Here is a 22230-nt window from a genome sequence, read left to right on the forward strand (position 1 = left end):
GGTGCTATCTTTCATGACGTTTGCCTACAACCAACACCCACTCAAAGGAAGGCCTCGGCACTTGTTCGTGACGTCACGTCAGCTAGGCACAGCGAACGCCAGGTCTGTTGCAGGCAGAAATACCTGGGCGTGATTATCATTATAAATCTCTTATTTTTGGACAAAATGTTTGGTATTGTTTTGGATTCTGCAGTTTTATTTAGATGAAAGATTTTCTTACTATTGTAAAGCTACAAATGAAGATCATAGTTCTCTATTACTGAATCCTGTTGAAACAAACGTAGATCAGTATGAGAAGATGCTTTTCCCCACTGCAAGCTTTGGAAATTTTGCATTCAAGTAACTATATTTACTTAATCCATTCTGATATCAAAACTTAACCCAACCCCCTTACAATGAATTCGTTTCTTTTATTTATTTATTTATTTATTTTTATTTATTTTCATTTGACATCATCACTGGAAATGTGGACTAATTTACATTTGTAAATGTCCAACTGTTGCCAGTCATTAGATCACAATCGTTTTCAACGAAAGGAATTAACAGGAAACAAAACAGCTTCTTACATCGAAAATACTGCTGAGCTTAAACATTTTTAAACATGCACATTAGAAAAGATAAATATTCCCCTCTTGCAACTGAAAGGAGAAAGTTTATAAGATGATGATAATTTTATTTGATAAAATGAGTATCTCTCTCTTGCTTCTTTTTCTGTCCACCAACTCCTCCCCCAACATGTACAATCGCAAAATATTTCATTATTCATTAACATTCAGTGCTCCTCACCCCATAGTCAACCAAGATACCTAAAGAAGAGCACCAATATGTTCAGCTTCTTGTAAAAGCAACCCAGTACAAAAGTAACTTCCTCAGATTTACAAATAAGGTAAAGAAGCATGAATTCTGTTGGTGCTGGACCATGAAGTTGTTCTTGTATGTCAGTCCTTAAAACAGGTGGAAATTTAAGTTCAGGAGTACACTAATTGTGGCCATAGTGTGTTGCATAACCAACACAGTATACACTAACTTCCTTATAAAATGTATTAATAATGTATAAACAGCAACAGCTTTGTTGGTGTTGGACTATGAAATTTAAACATGGCAATACGTGCTTTGACAAGGGATTTAATGAATTGCGTACTGTACTGCTTGAACCGTATGCGTTGAACACTTATGGTGTAGTACAGCATAAGTTTCATTTTCTTGTCTGTGAGGACAATAATCATTACTGTAAAAGAGAAGCAGAAATTTGTTTGTCCTAGTACTTCAAATAAATTTCAACTTTTGACCTGCCACTCATTTACAAATATTTAACATAATCTTCTATCCATGTATGACATTTTCAATGCCCTAAGTGGTAAGAGTTTAGAAAAAAAAATTAAAAGCAATTTCCTTCTGTTTTAATAATAATAACACAATTACAATTACATTCATAGCATTAATTTTCTTCACATAATCATTGAGGAGAATATTTGTAGAAACAAGTGACAGCTCACTTAGTACTCTATCTTTAGAATGTCCTTTTTTACAAGTGAAGTGTGGTAGGATGAAACCTAATGTGTTTACCCTGTTAGTTGTCAAATTAATTTACAAGTTCTCTCTGATTGCTGTGTCTCAGGAATTCAGTCCCTCTGCTACTTTCGATTAGCTTCTGTACTATTATGTAGTTGTACATGACAGCATTCACCTTATCTGTGGGTACAGTAGGCCTCCCCTGTCCATAGCTGCTATTATTACAAGCACTATCTTCAGGCAATGCTTCCCTGTCCAAAACCATGACTAAAGTACAAAATTCTCACTTAAGTCTCTTTAAAGCAATCCACGTACAGTATCACCCCCAGGGGGTCCACAACTCTTTTGTGGATACGTGCGTGGCGAGCACGGGACCCCGAGCTATTGCAGCCTTCTTTCTCTCCAGGGCTGCATTTCCTTCCCCTTCCCCTCCTTTCCCCTCCTTGCTCCTTTCCCATCGCCCTCTCCTCTCCCTCTCTTGGTGTCCTTGCTTATGTTGGCTCCCACTATCCTCTTGGGTGTGATGGTTTTACAATTCGGCTTTGTCGCGTAATCGTCTCTTCCTTTTGGCATGCCTTGGTCCCCCTCTGGGATTTGACCTCCATTACAAAATTTCTCCTCCATAGTGTGAGCCATTTGGGGAAGAGCACCTTACCTAGTGTCTCCTACGTGCGCCCTCCTAGTACATTCCACCTTTTCTTTCACGTCGTTGTCTGATGCTAGGGTGCATAGCCAGCACAGTAACCAGCCCGTGTGGTGGGGTTGCTATGTACGCTTTTGGTTGAGCCCCCTGAACACACAGGGATCACACTTATGATACCTGAGCTGTGACCACCTCATGCATGCCTTGGTGTGGTTGCCTGTCATCCTGGAGCATCGGAACTCCCGGCAATGGCCGCCGTGCTGTGGCTGGGTGGTGCCCGTGAGAAGAGCCCCTGATCAGAGTGGGTGGTATCAGGGCGGACACTATGCAAATGAAACGCATACGGGTCCAGAACTCTGGCCGTTCTTCTGTGGCCGTCTCTCTGCGTGGAACTGATTCCTCAAGTGCTGCTTCTCTTGCCCCTTCGGCCTTCCCTTCCATGGCTACCCCCTGGGAAGATGGTCAGGCCCGTCGGCTAGGGGCGAAACCTTTCCCCCGTTATCTAGTTTGCACCAGGACTGATGGAGATACTTTCACCAATACCAAATCTTTATTCTTTGTGGAACACATTGAAGACAAGTTTGGCGAAGTGGACTCCCTGAGCAAGATGCGGTCGGGTTCGTTGCTGATCAAAACTGCTTCGGCTGCCCAATCTGCGGCCCTTCGTGCCTGTACCCATCTTGGCACAATTCCTGTGTCCATTACCCTCCACCAGTCTCTAAATATGGTACAAGGTGTGATTTTTCAGAGGGACCTCATCCTTCAAACTGATGAGGAACCTCGGGACAGTCTCGGATGGCGGGGTGTTCACTTTGTTCGGCGTGTTCAGAAGGGTCCTAAAGACAATCGCATTGATACTGGTGCCTTTATCCTGGCCTTTGAAGGGGATACCCTCCCTGAGAAAGTTACGATTATGGTTTATTGATGTGATGTGAAGCCGTACATCCCACCTCCTATGAGGTATTTTAAGTGCTTGCGTTTTGGACACATGTCTTCCTGCTGTTCAAAGGCCCCTCTCTGTGGTGACTGTGGACGTCCACTCCATGAGGGGAGTCCCTGTGTTCCCCCTCCTGTGTGTGTAAATTGTCATGGTAGTCATTCCCCACGTTCACCAGATTGCCCAGTATATAAGAAGGAAAAGAAGATACAGGAGTATAAGGCCCTCGATCGTTTAACCTACACAGAGGCCCGTAAGAAATATACACGTCTTCACCCTGTGTCCATGACATCTAGTTACGCCTTGTTACATCTTCACCCCTTCCACCCCCCCTTCCTTACCCCCATCCCGGACCCCTCTCCTCCCCCCCTCCCCTCCGGCTCCCACACATTCTCCTCTGGGCGCTGCTCCCCCTCCCCAGCCAGAGAAGTGTCCCATTCTTTCGGCGTCTGCCGGTCAAGGGCGCCTCTCCCGGGATGCCCCTTCCCGGCACCTTCCAGGCCAAAGGTCTGCTGCCGCGCGACGACCGCGAGTCAGCCCCCAGGTCGCCCGGTCTCTTTCTGTTCCTTATCTTGCTGCAGCTGGCTCCTTGATGCCACACAGCCCTCCTTGATCTCAGCCTGAAAAGAAGAAGAAACATAAGTCCTGGGACAAAGAGCCTCTGGTGTTACCGGAGGTCCCTTCCCCGACTTCACAACCGGATTCTGACCTGTCGTTCATGGATATCGCCCCCTCCTCGTCGGTCATGGGTGGGGATCTGGTGGTATGACTGGCTTTAGCGTATTCAGCCCCCGTTTAAATCATCGTTCTGTGGTTCTCCAATGGAATTGTAATGGATACTATCGTCACCTTCCGGAATTGAAATCCCTTCTTTCGTCCTACTCTGCAGCTTGTGTGGTTCTCCAGGAATCTCATTTTACTGATGCTCACTCACCGACCCTCCATGGGTTCCATGTTTTCTGTCGAAATCGGGTCGGACCCCTGCGGGCTTCTGGTGGCGTTTGTACGTTGGTCCGTACAGACATTGCTAGCACGTGGATTCCTCTTCAAACTACATTGGAAGCGGTTGCTGTTAGGGTCCACTTAGACTCTGCGGTCACAGTTTGCAATCTTTATCTCCCTCCTGACAGGACTCTTACACCTGCTGCCTTAACTGCCCTTCTTCAGCAACTTCCTCCTCCCTTCCTCCTCCTTGGGGATTTTAATGTTCATCATCCCTTGTGGGGCAGTGCCTTTCCATCTAGACGAGGTCTTCTTATAGATCGATTTATTGCAGACCACGACTTGTTCCTTCTTGATGATGGCTCCCCTACTCATTTCAGTGCCAGTCATGGTACCTTTTCTGCCATTGGTCTTTCCCTCTCTCCTCCCTTCATTACACTGGTCGCCACACGACGACCTTTGTGATAGTGACCATTTCCCGTTGATTATCTCGCTCCCTTCCCGCTCCCTGATGGACAGGTTACCTCGTTGGTCTTTCCAACGTGCGGATTGGCCTCTATACACTGCACAGGTCGTGTTTTCTCCCTCTTTGTCGGGTTGTATTGATGACGTCCTACGTGATGTGTTTGACGTGATTGTTAGCGCTGCTAGCCTTGCTGTCCCACTTTCATCTGGGCCATTTCGTCACTGGCAAGTCCCATGGTGGAGTACGGCCATTGCCATTGCCATCCGTGATCATCGTCGAGCTTTGCAATACTTTAAGAGGCACCCATCCATAGCCAGCCTTACTACCTTTAAACGCCTCTGCTCTAAAGCCCGTTATTTAATCAAACAGAGCAAGTGGATATGTTGGGAACGATTCGTTTCTTCCCTTGGTTCTACTGTACCTCTGTCACGGGTATGGGCTACACTTCGCTCTCTCCAAGGTTGCCATCGGCAGTCCACCCTCCCAGGCCTTCACCTCCCAGATGGCCTTTGTATGGACCCATTAGTTCTTGCAGAACATCTTGTGACCCATTTGGCAGTGGCATCAGCATCAGCCTCCTATCCAGCTGCTTTCCTTCACCAAAAACAGCGGGCTGAAGCTTCCACCTTATGTTTCACCCCTTGTGAGTCATAATCTTACAACGAACCTTTTACTGAATGGGAATTTCTTTCTGCTCTATCTTCTTCTCATGATACGGCCCCTGGCCCAGATTCCATTCATAACCAACTGCTTCAACATCTCAGTGCTCCACAACGGCAACATCTTCTTTGGGTGATTAACCGTATCTGGCTCCAGGGTGACTTCCCTTCTCAGTGGAGGGATAGCATCGTGGTTCCTGTCCTTAAGCCTGATAAGAACCCCCTATCTGTTGACAGCTATCGGCCAATTAGTTTCACCAATGTTGTTTGTAAGTTACTTGAACGGATGGTAGCCCGTCGGCTCAATTGGGTCCTCGAATCTCAGGATCTATTGTCCCCTTACCAGTGTGGCTTTCGAGAGGGACGGTCTCCAATCGATCATTTACTTTGCTTGGAATCCGCAGTTCGGCAGGCTTTTTCCCAGCGCCGCCATTTGGTTGCAGTGTTTTTTGACCTTCACAAGGCCTATGACATGGCCTGGCGCCATCACATCTTACTTACCCTTCATCAGTGGGGTCTTCGGGGCCCACTCCCGATTTTTATCCGCCAGTTCCTGTTCCATCGGTCATTCAGAGTTCGAGTTGGTACTGTTTTTAGTTCTCCATGGACCCAGGAGACGGGCATCCCACAGGGTTCTGTCTTGAGTCCTTCGTCACCCCTGCCCTGTATGTGGACGATTTCTGCATTTGGGTTAGTTCCTCCTCGATGGCATCTGCAGAACGGCAGCTCCAGGGAGCTATACGGCATGCCTCTGCGTGGACATTCTCACACGGGTTTCAATTCTCTCCTTCAAAATCGCGGGTAGTCCACTTCTGTCACCATACTCCGATCCACCCTGATCCAGAGCTCTATCTCGATGCACAATGATTGCCTGTGGTCCCACAGTTTCGTTTCCTGGGTCTTCTTTTTGACAACAAGCTCACTTGGCTGCCCCATATCAGACTCCTGAAGGTAGGATGTTTCCGTAAACTCAATGTCCTTCGCTTCCTTGCCCACTCCTCTTGGGGTGCGGACCGTTCCCTCCTCCTCAGTCTTTATCGTGCTCTAGTTCTGTCTCGCTTGGACTATGGTTGTCAAGTTTATGGTTCAGCTGCTCCTTCCACACTGCATGTGCTGGATCCAGTCCACCATCGTGGTATCCGTTTGGCCACTGGTGCCTTTCCTACTAGCCCTGTTGATAGTCTCCTGGTTGAAGCTGGGATCCCCCCCCCTCCTTTCCGTTTGGCGGTCCCAGCTTCTGGTGTCTTATGCACTCGCTATCCATTCCTCTCCCACTCATCCTTCCTATTCTTTCCTGTTCCCAGACCATGGAAGTCGCCCACCCGACTCCCGCCCACGGGTGGGTTTACCGGTTGGGCTCCACCTTGCGTCTCTTTGCCGTGATTTTCAGCTTCCTTCTTTGTCCTGTCTTCCTCGCTCCCTCCCCTCCACCCCCCCTTGGTTAGTTCCTCGGCCTCGACTTCGGATGGATCTCCGCCGAGGTCCGAAAGATTCCATCCCCCCGGTGGTGTTCCGTTCCTTTTTCCACCAAATTTTACGGGAGTTTCGGGATGCTGTTGTTTTTTACACTGATGGCTCTAAATCTGCTGATCATGTGGGGTATGCCTTCACATCCTCTGTTGGAACAGAAAATCATCTGCTGCCACCTACATGTGGGGTGTTTACTGCGGAATTGATTTCAATTTCCCAGGCCCTTACCTTTATTAAACAGTCCCAACACAACCGCATTTTGTTATGTACGGACTCGATGAGTGGCCTTCTTGCTATTGACCGGTGTTTTTCGCGCCACCCCTTGGTCTCTGCCATCCATGACCATCTCGCTGATATTCACCGTGCTGCTTGTTCCATTGACTTCCTTTAGGTCCCTGGCCATGTGGGTATCCCGGGTAATGAGCTCGCTGATTGTTTGTCTGGGGGAGCAGTCACTAACCCCCGTTTTCTTTAACCCCTCCTGCAGCAGATTTACGGCTTCACATCAAATCCCACTTCGCACAGTCATTGGCCAATTCTTGGGAGGCTACTCCCCTGTCTAATAAACTTCGTGCGATGAAGGTGATACCAGGCCCATGGCATTCTTCCTTTCGCCTCTCCCGAAAGGACTCGACCACACTGTGCCGTCTCCGCATTGGCCATACCAGGCTGACCCATGGTTTTCTTTTGCGTGATGAGCCACCCCCACTTTGTGGTTGTGGAGCCTTCCAGTCAGTAGCCCACATTTTGGTTGAATGCCCCCTTCTTTTGGCTCTGCGTGCTAAGTACAGACTCCCCCACATTTTACCTTTGATGTTGGCTGACGATTCCCGGATGGTCTCTCTGGTTCTCGGTTTCCTCCGGGAAAGTGGTTTTTATTCTCAGTTTTAAGGTTTTTAATCTCTCTCTGGTGTTGGGGCAGGGCGGTGAGTGTTTGGGTGTCTCCCACTGTAAGCCGTGTTCGGAGATTCCCAATTCACCTCCCTGACCGAGCTCCTCTTTTCTTCCCCTTTTACTCTGTTTTTACCCTTTTTTAAGGATTGGTTAGTCTCCTTTTCCCATATGTGCTTCTACATTCTAGCGGTTGCATCTTTTAAGTCACAGGTGGTCTTGCCTATGCTGCTTCAGCATAGCGTTGGGTTCATTCTCTTGCTGACTTCCCTCATTTTGTTTTTACCATTGACAACATGCCTGCCCTTTTACGTTTTTAGCTTTTTCCCTTTTATTGTTCTGACTTTCCTGAGATGTCCCATTAGCGGAATGGACCATATTTGAAACAAGGGACTGATGACCTTGCTGTTTGGTCCCTTGAACCTCAAACAACCAACCAACGAACCACGTACAGTATCCAGATAAATATGTAAGAAGAGGAAGCAGTTTCTCAACCTCCTTTACATCTGTAGGTATTCATTCAATATGAATTGTCACTAACAGTTGATGTAGATGATCCAGTAGTGGTTTCCAGATCAACTGGAAATGTAGGGAGATTTTTTCATCAGTATTTGCAAGAGAAACAGTTACATTCCCAAAGAAACTGGATTGCAATGGAAGTAGGTGTTGAAGTCTTACCTTATATTCAGTTTCGAAGACTTGTCTTTACGATACTGAGTATTGCAAACCTACATATGTTCTGTAATTGCCAGACCTTACCTCAAGAGCATCTGTCTGTATTTTACCTGGTGAAAAGTACTTGAAGCCAAGTTCATTAATACAGTACTTGGCCATTTCAATTAGGCGTTTGATAGTGTCCTGTGGGTGTCTCGTGTAAGGCAGTTATACTTTAACCCCATCTGGTCCCAAACATTTAGCCAATCCTCGTTTCCTGTCAGTCAGTGGATGCTTAAGTGAATTTTTCAAATGTTCACCTTTGTATTTTGTTTGTACATTCCCCACTGACCACCAATTTTCAATTAAACTAATAAAATCTGCAGTACTCTGATATTCATACAAGTTGTATTTCTCGCCTAAAGTGAGAAGCCCCTGTACAACAAATGGATTGAAAACATTTAAAGCATATTTTACATTCTGCCTTTCAAAATTTGATGGACACAGAGATTTCATACACAAGCCATAGGAATACTTAATGATTGTTTTACTTTTCAAGGCATGGAGTTTCTTCAGAGTAGAAAATGAAGCAACTTTTAATCTCAAAGTTTTGTCCATTTTTTCAAAATTTGGATATGTGAGGACCTGCTGGGCATTGTTCTGTTTGATGCAATTGTTCCGAATGCATTTCAACACATGCACACTATCAGTGATAAAAAATAATGGTGAACAACAGTCTGAAGGATGGGGATAAACCACACTCTTTTTTTGGTGATGTTGGAGAAATATGCCATACTTTTCTGTTTATGGAATTATCAGTCGCAACACATATCGCTTTAAAACCAATACTGTGCAAGCCTGTTATAACATTTTTAACATGCGTAAAAAGATCACATGCCTGAAGAGAGTTTACAGGCAGAATATGTGCAACTTCTTTCAATGAAAGCAAAAGGCTCTGGATCATAAAAACATATGCAGAGCTAGCTGCAGTGGCACCATTGAATGCAGTCCCTAGAATATTGCCTCCCTTATAGTCCAAGTATCGTTTGATGTGCATCTCATCTATTATTAATGAGACAACATGGTCCTCTGTCTTTAAATAACTAAACTTCTGTTAAACATAAGCAAGAAAGTTATCTTCCACCTGTTCCTTCTGAGGGCTTGCACCAAACTTTAAACATATCTTTTGAAGTGTATGAGGATGTGGCACAAACATGTAATGAGACTTTCTCATAAACCTATAAGCATGTGGGGAAATTGAAAATAATATGGGACAGAAAACTGTAAATTCAGGAGAATACCTCAACCGTTCTTGGGCTACAGTCAAAAGTCTAACTTGTTCCATTAGAAATTCTATATTTCTCTCCTTTTCTTCTGTAACTTCACTAATGTTTTGCAACACATCACAGATTATATTAATGTTGTCCTGTGTGCTTTGAACATTGGTACTTACGGACAGAAGTAGTTCCAAAATATCATTCACTTGACCAATATCCTGAATCTTTTTTGGGAGAATGTGACTCTCCCTACAGTTTTTAAGGCTGTTTGTTCTTCAAAAGCATTTATCTCTAAATCACAAGTTATACAAGTGGACACTGGTAAAAATGGCACAAAATTTGAAGTGGCAATAAAAACAAATAATACACATTCCTTTTTCTTCACCACAGTCCAACATTCACTAAATGTTTCCCATTCCAAACAGCCCAAAAATTTGCTAAATGTTGTGAATCATCTCCTTTCCTCAAACATTTTATAGGTACACAAGGATTCAGATATTGCAGCAGACACAAGCGCTGTTGTCCAATCTTGTTCTTCTTGCTTCTGGGCCTTCTCGTTTATTCTGAATCACTGTCAGGTATTGAGGACGGTTGGGAAAAATTGATTGCACAGATTGACCTCTTAAGTCGCGGTGTGTAGAGTGGAGCCACTATTCTCCGTCCAGTTTTCTGATCAAGGCACTCTGTTTGTTTCAGAACGTCCTCTTTTGGAAAATGTGGTTCACATACCTGAAAATAATTTCGAAAATAATGACTGAAATTGAACACTAATTTGATTGCATTAGAGCTCATAACTTTGAATCTACACATCGTACTATTATTTTCAATGGAAATCTTTGCGAAAATCTGACTTGGCACAACACAGCTAACTGTATGACCTATACTCTGAAAAGCAGTCTATGCCTACATGAAGGTCAAATAAATCGTGCCTTCGAGTAAATAAAACATAATGTAGAAAATACGATTTCGTCTATTCAAGTGTGAATACTAATTGCTGAACTGACCGGTCAAAATTCATTTACTACGTAAGACTGACAACACAAAACCAGTAGTGGTGCCTGGGTACAATATCGTACAGGTCTTCAAAAAGTATAAATAAAGAATAAAGAACTATAAAAAACTGAAAACATGGAACACTATCAGATTTACTTACTTTGGAATATTTGGTTGGTGAAAATGCATCCCTGCGAATGGCGGCAATCCACTTGCGATGAAGGTTTTTGTCGTTAGGAAACGAAAACACATGAGACCTTAGGTCCATGTGGATAATTCCTGTTACAGCGAGGAACACAACACTTGTACACCATGGTGAAAACTCTCACTATAACTGCTGTCGTCGAGAAAACACAATAAGTAACGGCACTGCACAACCACCACTCACGCTCATACGCCATGTGGCATGCCTAGGCATTGTGACGTCACTAACGACTGATGACGTAGCGCCAGGGCCTTCTATAGAGTCAGTGGTGCTACAACACCGCCAAACTAGACACCTCAGTATTTCACTCTTTTTCCTGGTGCATGGGCGTGAGGCGACTTCAATGATTTACACTGTGTTTTCATTGCATCCTGATGATGTGGACGATGACTACATTGGCCGGGTGTTAACCAGAGCTGAGGAAGCTTGGCAGTTAGCTCGACTCTGCACACTGCAGGTGCAAGAAAACGATCACCAAAGGTATGACGCAAGCCACTGCCCTGTTGTTGTCTACCAGCCTGGTGACCTCATCTGGATCTTCACTCCTGTTCAGAAGGTTGGTCTGTCGGAGAAGCTCCTCAGGTGCTACTTTGGACCTTATAAGGTTGTAAGACAGTTGTCTTATGTTACTTATGAAGTTGAAGATTTCGACCCCCACACAAGAAGATGAAAGATCAGAGATATAGTCCACATTCTTCAAATGAAGCCCTATAAGGATCCTGCAACCCGGAGTAAATTCAAAGCTCCAGGCAACAAGCGGAAAGGTGAAGAAGAGTGTAGCAAAAAAGAGTTCTAAGAAGATCACCACCAGGACGAGAATCAGTCATCAGGTGTGGGACTATGCAGGACCTATGACTCGTTCCCGGACTAGGAGGACATAACACAGAGATGCTGTTTTGTTAAGGAGGGATCAGTGTCACAGAAGAAGCTGAGTAGCTCCATGGTGTAGTGATTATGATACTAAACTATTGCATGGAGGGTCATGAGTTCAAAACTCACCTGGATTGTACAATTTTAATTTCTATATTCAGTTTGAGTACATTCTAAAAGTATCCATAAATCTCAAGAATCGTTGTACTGGAATGTTCTGTAGCTGTATATATACTGTATGTGTTCTGGTTGGAGGCAGTTCGCTGTGCACTCTTGTATGTGCAAGTGCTGAATAAGCCTTCGTTAAGTGAAGTTAGTGTGTTCATCATTCATCTAATTACACCTTCTTCTATGTGGCAATATTACCACAAACTTCTTTCTTTGGGTGCTCAGTAATTTTACCCATATCTTTATATATGTCCAATTTTTACTTATTGAACTCCTTAGTTACTTTATTTATACTTAGTTTCAGTAATTCATTCCCCACTACCCCTGTTTCTGTCTTAGAATGAGGCATACCAACAGATGACTCAATCTTTCCTTGTATTTTATGATGTATTAAATCAACTACATGCTCTTCCAAGCTAGCAAAAGTAGAGCCTGAAATAGTAGCCATCCCTAAATGATTGCTTTAGTCCAACACCCTTAATCTTACATATCAGCCTAAGGTTTGTTTGTGAACTATGTTAGACCCCTGCTCAGTTAATTCTTGTAATTGTTTTTAAGTCGTTATTCAAATTTTCTAATTGCTCTTTGACTTCATTACAAACTGAAGTAACTGCTTACTAAGACGGAAAGTGTCATTTGCAGTTGCGATGTTTTATTGCGAGTCTCTTGTTTTTCTGATGGGACTTGATGTGCCACTAGTGTGTGGTATTATTTGGCACCACAGTGGCAGCAGTTGGCTTGAGCATGGCATTTGATGTTCTTATTTCACTTTTTAATTCTTATTTACTGTTATTTATACTAGCAGTTAACTTCTATATATCAGCACTTACTAACACACTAAAAGTTCTAAACTATTGTGGCACCTCCATATCCATACTTCTTGTCACCAGTGGCATATAATATCTGTAATAATATGTATGTAATTAAACGTACATTAATACTGTTACAAAGCCGGCCAAAGCACTGTGGCACATTCAAAACCTCTGGTTGTGAATTCACTAGCTGTTTTTACTTCACAACACAAACTCCACCATCGAAAAGAATTCGAAACTAATCGAATTGGATTTTATAATGCTCACCAAATGGCCTTGCGTGCTTGCCATGTTGAGGTGCCAACGGGAAGCTGGATTGATGTGATGTTTGGATTATATGTAGCTGATGCTGCCACTACTGTTGGTTGATAAGCTGCGACTGTGATTCACAAGGCTGCTGTAAACTTGTTGTGGGACTGATGGTGCAATTGAAGCCTTCCAAGAGATCTTACTACTCAAAGATCAGTTTCTTCTTTGTTGTAATTGTAGTCAGAGGGTTTAATAGTTATTCATCAGACTCAGATAACTTCAAAATTCTTAAGTTGCAGTGCTACAAACTGCTTTTGCACTGCATCATAATCTTAGTTGTTGACCTCCGTTGCTAAGGACAACAGCTGTCAACTTGCATAAATCTTTGTCCAAAACTTACCAATATTCTTTAACTGTTTAAATTTCTGGTTATTATTAATAATCTTCATCAGTTTTATTCATCCCCGACAGCATTTGTTCTGGGTCCTGTCACGACTCCCACGTGTGATGTTCTGTACTGATTATTGTGATATCGAGTGGGGATGCAAAGTTTGGGAGCTACAGTTTCCTATTATTCACTTGCTCACCTTGTCATTTCTTCACACTTGCCAATATCTTTTAGTCGCACCTCATTTCTCATCGCACCTCATTTCTCAAACTGCTGTAGTCATTGGTGAAAGATAAGAGAAAACCTAATATCCAGATTCTCGAAATAAATATGATGCAGGAACATTGTGTCGTATAAGTACTCTCAATTACAGTGACCATGTGTAAAAAAGTTTTATTCAGAATGTCACAAATACTATGGACTATGTTCAAAATGGTTTGTCTTAGTTAACAGGTACCGAATTAGTATACAGATAGCAGTTTTTCTCTTGGGATTGTCATGGCTGTTGTTCTTCCATGACTCTCTTCATATCTGTAAGCTAGGATGTGACAACATGGAATAAATGACGGAAACGGCAGGTATCGTAAATGTAGTAAGATTGCTCTCATTGTTCCGGCTTGCAGGTACACCATGTCCACCCACCCTAGCTACTACACATAAAGAAAACAAACTTCTGAACAATAGACTATGCCGATTCATTACTTCACTAAATTTTTTTATGTTGGCAGTTGTCACACATCATTTTGGTAGGTGCTTGTGCAACACAACACTGCACGAAAGTGATACTATGTATTACACACCATTTCCAACTTAAAAATTATAAGTGGAGACGTTCTGTGTCTCACCGAGAGAGTGATATGTTGCCTATTTGCACATTTCACTCAAATTTTACCCCTAACCTGGGTTTTTTGCACATTTTTAACTACAGAATTGGAGCCAAAGATGAACATACTTAGGAAATGTGCATGCAAACTTCAAATCCTCATTGTAAACAAGAAACAGATATGATATCCACCTCTCTGTCATGTGTTTTAAGTGAATGATATGATGTGTGTTTTGTGACAAGAGGAAGTTCATTTCAGTAGTTGCATGAACAGTACCATAATTAATACACTGTTTATCAAGCAATTACTGATAATACAGCCAGGCAAATGAAAAATTTGAGCGTTATTATTTCACAAGTATCAGTACACTAAAAGGGCGAGACAGTTTAATATATTTAGGTCACTTGTGTGAAAATAAGCCAGTTACACAGTATTAATTAAACAGGTGAGTGTAGAACTATGCAGTCAACCTTTTGCCATATTCCTGCTGCCTGTATTCTTCTCAGCAGTGGTGGACAGTATGCTCTTACTGGTGAAGTGATTCACACTATCCTTTAAGAACCTTTGCACAAAAGATGCAAATAATTATTTGTGTTTCAGGAGCGGAAGCCTGTCAAAACTTGAATATCTTCATTTGTCGCAAATCTCTGATCTAGGGGATGATACAGTGATAGCCATCTCAACAGGGTGTCCTCAACTGCGAGAGCTGACATTGATTGAATGTGGTGGGCTCACAGCTGTTGCCTTCAAGTTTATCTATTTACTCACAAATCTGGAAAAGTAAGTGTAAGCATTCAGTATTCTGTACGTCGAGGTAATATGGCGATCGCCATCTGACTGCTGTGGGGCTGCCATATATTGCAGGTAGAGCATAGTAGCTGATAGTTCTTGTGGCTGTGCCAGTTAGTGTGAACAGAAGTGGCAGAACTTCCAGTAGTATCAGTATATTTACTTTTTGATTAATCATCTGAGTGATGTCACTGCTGATGATGTATCAGATGTGAACTGTAGAAGTTCTCAGTATATTGGATTTTTGACATATCAGAAAGAGTGATTCTTACTTAAATTTCTACTTTGGGGGTTCTGTTGTTCAATTTTGTGCATAAATCAATACAAGAAATTTGTCATATTTTTATGAAAATGCTTTAAGGTTTCCTTGGCTTTTAAATTGAGGAAGTTTAATGGAGCTGATGTATTGTGTTGATCTTATATTAATACAGGTATCAGTGGTCTTCTAAATTGAAAATAGTATTTGAGTAATAGCAAAACTAACATTTTTAAACTGGTGTGTAGTAACTTAGTTCAGTATTGACTCAAAGGAATGATATTGAAAAATTGTAAAAATTTAGGTACCAACAGAAAATCATTAAATGATGAATATGCCTACTCTTCTAATTAACATGTAACAAAAATTGTAAGAGACTCACTTTTAAAACAGAGATATTGTTATTCTGCCTTTATAAGCTCATTTTCTCTTTATTGAAAGTGAGTGGTACACAATTCTTGTCACATAATTACACTAGCATGTGAGAGATGCTTACTTCCAATGTATTTGACACTCTCCTTTCAAAGCAAGAGCTTTATTAAGTACTTGACACTGAAAGCATTTCTGCTTCTCAGTGATAAGTGGAGTCAACTTTTGAAAATTGCTACTCATTCAGGATAGAAATAAAAAAATATTCAAGTACTGTCTTACTAAAACATTATATGAGGTTTGAATATCTGAGGTTTAAATATCTGAGGTTTAAATATCTGAGGTTCTTCCATACCTCTTAAGGATTTGCTCTGTGATGGACAGTTGTGGGAGTTGACAAGTAGGTGGATATTTCTGCTGAGTCAAGTGCCACTGCACAGTGCAAGTGTGCTCCCATTTCCTTGATTATGTAGTAAAAGTGACTTTTGAAGTGCCCTTATACCTGAAGCATCTGCTCCCAGCAGTTCTTAAATTTTAATTCGAATGTTACACATAGCATCACTTCTACCATTTTTTAGGGGTCCATATCTCACTCAGTAAAAATGGAACCATTATAGGATCACTTCATTGTCCTGTCTGTCTGTCTGTCTGTCTGTCTGTTAAAAGCCCTTTTTCTCAGGACTGGGTAGACATCTCAGGTTGAAATTTGTCACATACTAAGGTTTTTAGGCCCTTGGTGATGAATAAAATTTAAGCTTCTAAGTTAATGCAAGAAAAAGATACGGCCATTTATGTCATATATTTGATACTCTCAGAAACAAACTCATCAGAACCTTTAGGAGTACTTTCCATTGATTAGAATCATGAAATCTGGCAAGAAGCAGAGTTTCACAGTACAAGTAAAGGAACAGCCCAAAAAACTGTTAATTTGTAATTGTACAGCATTTAAAAAATTATTTTTGTATTTGTTATCCAACATCAAACTTGAAATTAAAACACTCTCAGAAATCTTCACCAATATCTTCCCAATATTAGTTTCAAAACAGGCAAAAATAGTAGACCTTCCTGATGTCTATATATATTATTAAACTTGTAGGGAACCCTCAGTGTACAAGTCCTACTTGCACCTGGCTACGTTTTGTAAACTATCTTCACCCATTAATTTTGGGAACAGTGCCTTGCTACATTATTTCTCTCTCTCTCTCTCTCTCTCTCTCTCTCTCTCTCTCTCTCTCTCTCTCTCATCACATGCAAATGCGTAGGTACTCACACTCCTGCATACACAAACGTGTGAATATGCACATGACTGGTTTACTTGTTTGAAAGTGGGAGGTCAGTAACCTTTTTATGGCTCAAGGTAGACACGTAATTTATTGTTTTGGCAGTTTCAAATATATCAGGAACTAAATAAGTTGTTCAGTGTTTGCATGTAAGATGCCCTTTAACGTTTTTAATAAAACAAGGAAAGATAAGCATTTTTAGTACAAATCATTTTATTGTTTCTCAAAGTATTTTACTTTAAAATTAATAAGATAAGAGAAAGGCAGCCTCCCACCTGTAACAGACTGATGTTTGGTGCATGGACAGCTATAACAGACCATAATATTCACTTGCAATCAAACTCTAGATCTTCCTTGAACAGAAAGTACAAAAATTTACACACAGTTTCCCAACCACACACTACCACAGTTGTAGCAACACTTATTACTTATTATTGTTTACTAATTATTAAAAGCAGTTGTCTGGGTTGAGGGATGTGGGGAGGGAATAGGAAAGGGTGCATGAAGCATAGAGGGAGTAGTGGGATGGTGTGAGGCAGGAGCAGGAAAGGCAGATGACTTAGCTCTATAACAAAATGAGACAAAGGGTGTTCTGAGGGGTCAGAGCATGTACAAGATACAAGAGGGGGAAAAGAGCGGGAGAGGGAGATAAGAGTGGGAGGGAAAGAGAAGAGCAGAGGAGTGGTGGGTAGCGGAATGGGAGGAGGGAGAGGGAGGGTACTCAAGGTACCCTCCGCCACACATTGTCAGGTGGCTTGTGGAGTATGGATGTAGATGTAGAGGGAGGGGGTGGGGGGGGGGGAGAGAGAGGGGGGGGAGGAATTGTCTCGTTAGCGAAACAATGACAAGAGACTGCTATTTGTTGTTACTTACACAGCTGCTTTCTTTGATAATGATCAACAAGAACCAAATAATAGACTGTTTATGATAGATGATGTTCTGAATGAAAGTTTAGCGAAAATTTTTCTCCGTTTGAAAATCTTTGGAGACGCCTCTTTAGTATATTACGTTGTGCACAGAAATTAGTCATCTTAGATTTAAAAATCTAGTCAGCTGCCATTCTTCATTTCTGACTGTATCACTATTCAGCATAAGAATAATACAAATATAAACATGACATGATATGTATATTCTTGTGCGTTTGCTGTTGTCTCACTCTAATTTCGTAGTTTATTAGACAGACTGGAAGTAATTGAGATAGCAGCAAACATGTAAGAATACATGGCATAATGTTTAAATTCATATTATTCTTAGGGTGAAGAGAATACTGCATGTGATTCATGATTGATAAAAGTTCCTATTAGCAATCATCTCTTGTCACAGGTAGGAAAAAATTCAGATCGTTGATTTGTCCCAAACAGTCTTGCCAGTCGGATTTTCGTAGTACATTTTTAGTGATGACTTCAAATGCGGTGTGTGTTGTTGTTGTTGTTGTTTTCAGTGCGTGGACTGGTTTTATGCAGCTCTCTACGCTTTTCTATCCTGGGCAATGCAGAGTAGCAATACTTATAAAATAAAAATGAAAGTAACTTAGAAATTAAATGCTGAAATTTAAAACAATATTTTACTAGGTTTGTGATACATCTTATATGAAATGTTTAAAATATTTCATGCTTCTGAATCACGATCACTCAATTCTTTGTTACTAATTTCTTCATACAGAGCATTGTCCTCCATACCATCTGGAACACCGGATATCGAACATTTTTTAAATGCTTGTTGCACAGTCTGATTTGGAATATTCTTCCATGCATCATAAATCCATTGGCACACTTGCGACAAACTTGCACGTTTTACACATCCTGTTGGTGTCAGTTGTCTGTTGCTTTTCGAAAGCCAGTCTGTGTACGTGCGTTTAAGCTTGTCCTTAAATGGTTTATTCAAACAGATGTCAAGTTGTTGCAGAATTGATGTCATCCCTCCTGGAATTACTGCCAAGTCTGATTTCCTGTAATTTTCGTTTTACTGCAGGTGTTGTACGGCCTGCGCACGCAACTAATACCAACAGACTGCATAAACCAAGCATTGCGCCAGGACGACGATTCCACACACGCCTAATCTATTCCGGCACCATGTCCTCCGAAAACCAACCAGTTTCATTTGCTCGTACAATTACAGTTTTTGGAAATCCTTCCGATTCCAGTAAAGTCTTTCGCTTGAAAACTAAGAATATGGGTCATTTATGTCCATCTGCTGTGCAAGCAAGCATGACGGACATCCGCTGTTTTTCACCCAGTGATGTGAGAACCCTTATGTCTTTCTTACCTTTGGCTTCAACTGTATAATTATATGGCATGTCAAAATACAGGAGTATTGTCAGCATTTCCTATCTGACCAAGAAGGTATTGCTTTTCCGTGGGCCACCTAATTATGAAGCACTCAAATTCCACAAGTTTTTCTTCATAATTTTTCGGCAGCTTCTGTGCAACTGAAGTTCACTTCCGAAGTGAAAAACCCCAGTGCTTCATAAACAGATCAATCCAGCTGCGACTAGCCTTAAAATTTTCGATTTTTTGCTCTCTAGTAATTTCATGTGCCTTAATTTTTAAAATTTCGGCATTCTTAGGCAGAAATTTCTGACACTGTTCCTTAACAAATTCATTTAAAATCACTTCAAGTGCTTGATATTGGCCACACTTTGGCCCACTAAATGCTTTCCGGCTACCTGAACATTCAAATAATTTGTCTCTCTGCAGTTGCCATCGCCTGATGCTGCTCTCATCAATCCTGTATCGCAGACCTGCAGCACAATTAGAACTTTGTTCCGCAAAAGAAATAACTCCGCTCTTGAATTTGGCACTATAATGAAAGTGCTTCATTATGGTTCACTAACACCAACAAGCACTTCACAAAATTCCATGAAGCAATCGGTGCCACTATGTGAAATCTTAATGGGCCCCAGCATATCAACTCGTGCAGTAATCCTTAAAGCCTTGTGCATTGTTGCTGTTTTTTGTAAAGAAATTTATTTTTGTTGCTACAAAAATTTGAAAGACTGCTACATTCGAAGATGAATGATACGGAATTTCTATTTACTACTTTGGATAATGTAGGAAAATACAATGGTCAAAACTTGGGGCAGAGGAAAGAGCTCGTCTTCTACCCTTTTTTTCTTCTTCTTCTTCTTCTTCTTCTTCTTCTTCTTCTTCATTTTTCAGAACTTCCGCTTACTTTGTGCTCGATTCTAAGCTGCAGGCGGTTTTTTGGATTACAAAAACCGGAAAAGAAGTGCGGCTTAGATTTGAGTAAATATGGTATACGGGTTGTCACGAGCGATATTCTATATTTAGGGCTATAACAGGAACGATAATTTGAAGCAAAAAGCTTTATTTGGGCAAATGTCATGTTCTGAATGATTTCCAAGATAGAACACATTTAATGTACACTATTGTTTATGTTCTGTACTATTTAGTACATGTAAACCTACTAACAGACAATAAAACTTCCTGGCAGATTAAAACTGTGTGCCAGACCGAGACTCAAACTCGGGACCTTTGCCTTTCGCGGGCAAGTGCTCTACCAACTGAGCTACCCAAGCACGACTCACGCCCCATCTTCACAGCTTTACTTCTGCCAGTACCTCTTCTCCTACGTAGAGCACTTGCCTGCGAAAGGCAAAGGTCCCGAGTTCGAGTCTCGCTCCTGCACACAGTTTTAATCTGCCAGGAAGTTTCATATCAGCGCACACTCCGCTGCAGAGTGAAAATCTCATTCTGGTAACAGACAGTACTCAAATTTTGATAGTTGCCTTTCTTTCCATGTCAAACATTCCCTCCCATACAGCCATGGCATTTGAGGCGGACATGGGTGTTCAGATGCAAACACTTTACGGTGATACACCACCATTCTTACCTCATCTTCACTGGACTTAATTACCCCTCCAGCCTCATTCAAAAGCAGATTTCCTTCTCCATCATATTCAGTTCTGGTACTGATGATCCCTCCAAAAACAACTTATGAGCACTCCTCTCATCACTCAGCATGTCCTGGCCTCAAATGTATTAATCAGCTGCTTTGACAAGATTAAGACTTCCTAAACTCATGCCCTGAAATGAGGTCCATTATGTCAGACATTTTTTCCACTAAACCTAGAATAGTTACCCCTCCCCCTACCCCCTCCTCCCCCATCTCTGCAATATACTGCTTAGACCCTATCATCCTTATGCACTTATTCCCCTGAGCCCTGTAACTGGCAAAAGATGTATTATCAAAGAGAGAGCCACCTGTGGAATGATACACCATGTACCAGCTGGTATGTAAACAGTGTTCTGCATTCTGCATTGGTGTGACTACCACCAAGTTATCAGTTAGGATGAATGTGCACAGGCAGAAGGTGTATACTGGCAACACACAATATCCCATTGCAGAGCATGTTCTCCATCTGACTATCATGGCCTTGGAACCTGTTCCACCACACATGCCATCTGGATCCTTCCCCCAGGCACCAGTTTCTCAGAAATCTGCAGGTGTGAACTAGTGTTACAAGATATCCTTGGTTGTCGCCATACACTTGGCCTTAATGTACATTAATTATTTTCTTTAATTTCCTTGATTGCAGCATGTCTTTCTAGTAACTATTACTGTCTTCATTCCCTTTTAGTTTTCTACATCTTTTATTTTATTTTCTGACCTGTCTGTCCCTCCTCCTTGCCAAATATAAATGCACTTAGCTTTCAGCTCTTATTAACTCTTATGTGATGTTTTATCAGTAACCCATCTTTCTTATTACCCTGTCTTTCATCTTTAAGCTCTCAGGTTTTCAAATCTCAAGCAGTGAAGTCTCTAACAACCAATCTTTCCTTCTTATTCCTTCCAATAAGTCTCTCTTGACACGGTGTTCTGGGCAACTTCTCTGAACTCTCCCATTTCCTACACCTTGCAAGTCCTTTCCCTTCGTCCCTCTTCCTTCCTGTTCTACCCCTCTGCCAGAAGAAGAAGAAGAAGAAGAAGAAGAAGAAGAAGACACTGTCTTTGAAAGCACATTTCTTTAACCTGTACACATGTTTTCTCCTGCTGTTGCTTGGTAAGTAGGTTTTTTGTTTATCCAATTGAAAAATACATATCTTAAAACACATTCATCTCTAAGCATTATTGTACATGTCACGTTACAACTGTGGTACAGTTCACAATGAATATCCCATCATCAACTTCAATGCATTTGTGCCCTCCTTGGGAACATGTTGGGTTGCTTGTCTCAGTGTGTCTTCCTAATTAGGACCAGAGCATCCATGATGTGATGAAGCAGTTCATCTCACGTGTCACCTATCATTTGTTCACCAGAGATTTCATCCAGCCCCATAAACAAAAATCTAATACCGTAAGGTCTGACAGCCTTTGTGGGCAGTAAGTTGTACTACCTCAACCGATCCAACAATTAGGGTAAGTGCGGTTGAGATGTTCCCTTACACATCTCGTAAAATGCATAGTCACGTCGTTATATTGAAGTACATTGTGCCTCATGTGGCCAAAGGAATATCCTCAAGGTGTTCAACAAATTAATTTTCCACAGAGTGCGAGTAATTGTGTTCTGTGATTTGGTCTTATAAAATGAATGGACCTACCAACATGTTACTGGT

The 22230-nt window shown here is 41.8% G+C and overlaps 1 protein-coding gene across 1 annotated transcript in view; it reads left to right on the top strand.

Annotated features, from left to right (window-relative positions):
* The window catches only part of LOC124805491, a 139741-nt gene that overhangs the window by 19629 nt on the left and 97882 nt on the right, over positions 1–22230 (top strand). The window contains exon 2 of the mRNA XM_047266055.1: positions 14561–14740. Coding sequence (XP_047122011.1) covers positions 14561–14740 — 180 coding nt within the window. The remainder of the gene's footprint in view (positions 1–14560; positions 14741–22230) is intronic.

This window comes from Schistocerca piceifrons, chromosome 7, assembly GCF_021461385.2.
Source record: "Schistocerca piceifrons isolate TAMUIC-IGC-003096 chromosome 7, iqSchPice1.1, whole genome shotgun sequence".
Taxonomy (NCBI): domain Eukaryota; kingdom Metazoa; phylum Arthropoda; class Insecta; order Orthoptera; family Acrididae; genus Schistocerca; species Schistocerca piceifrons.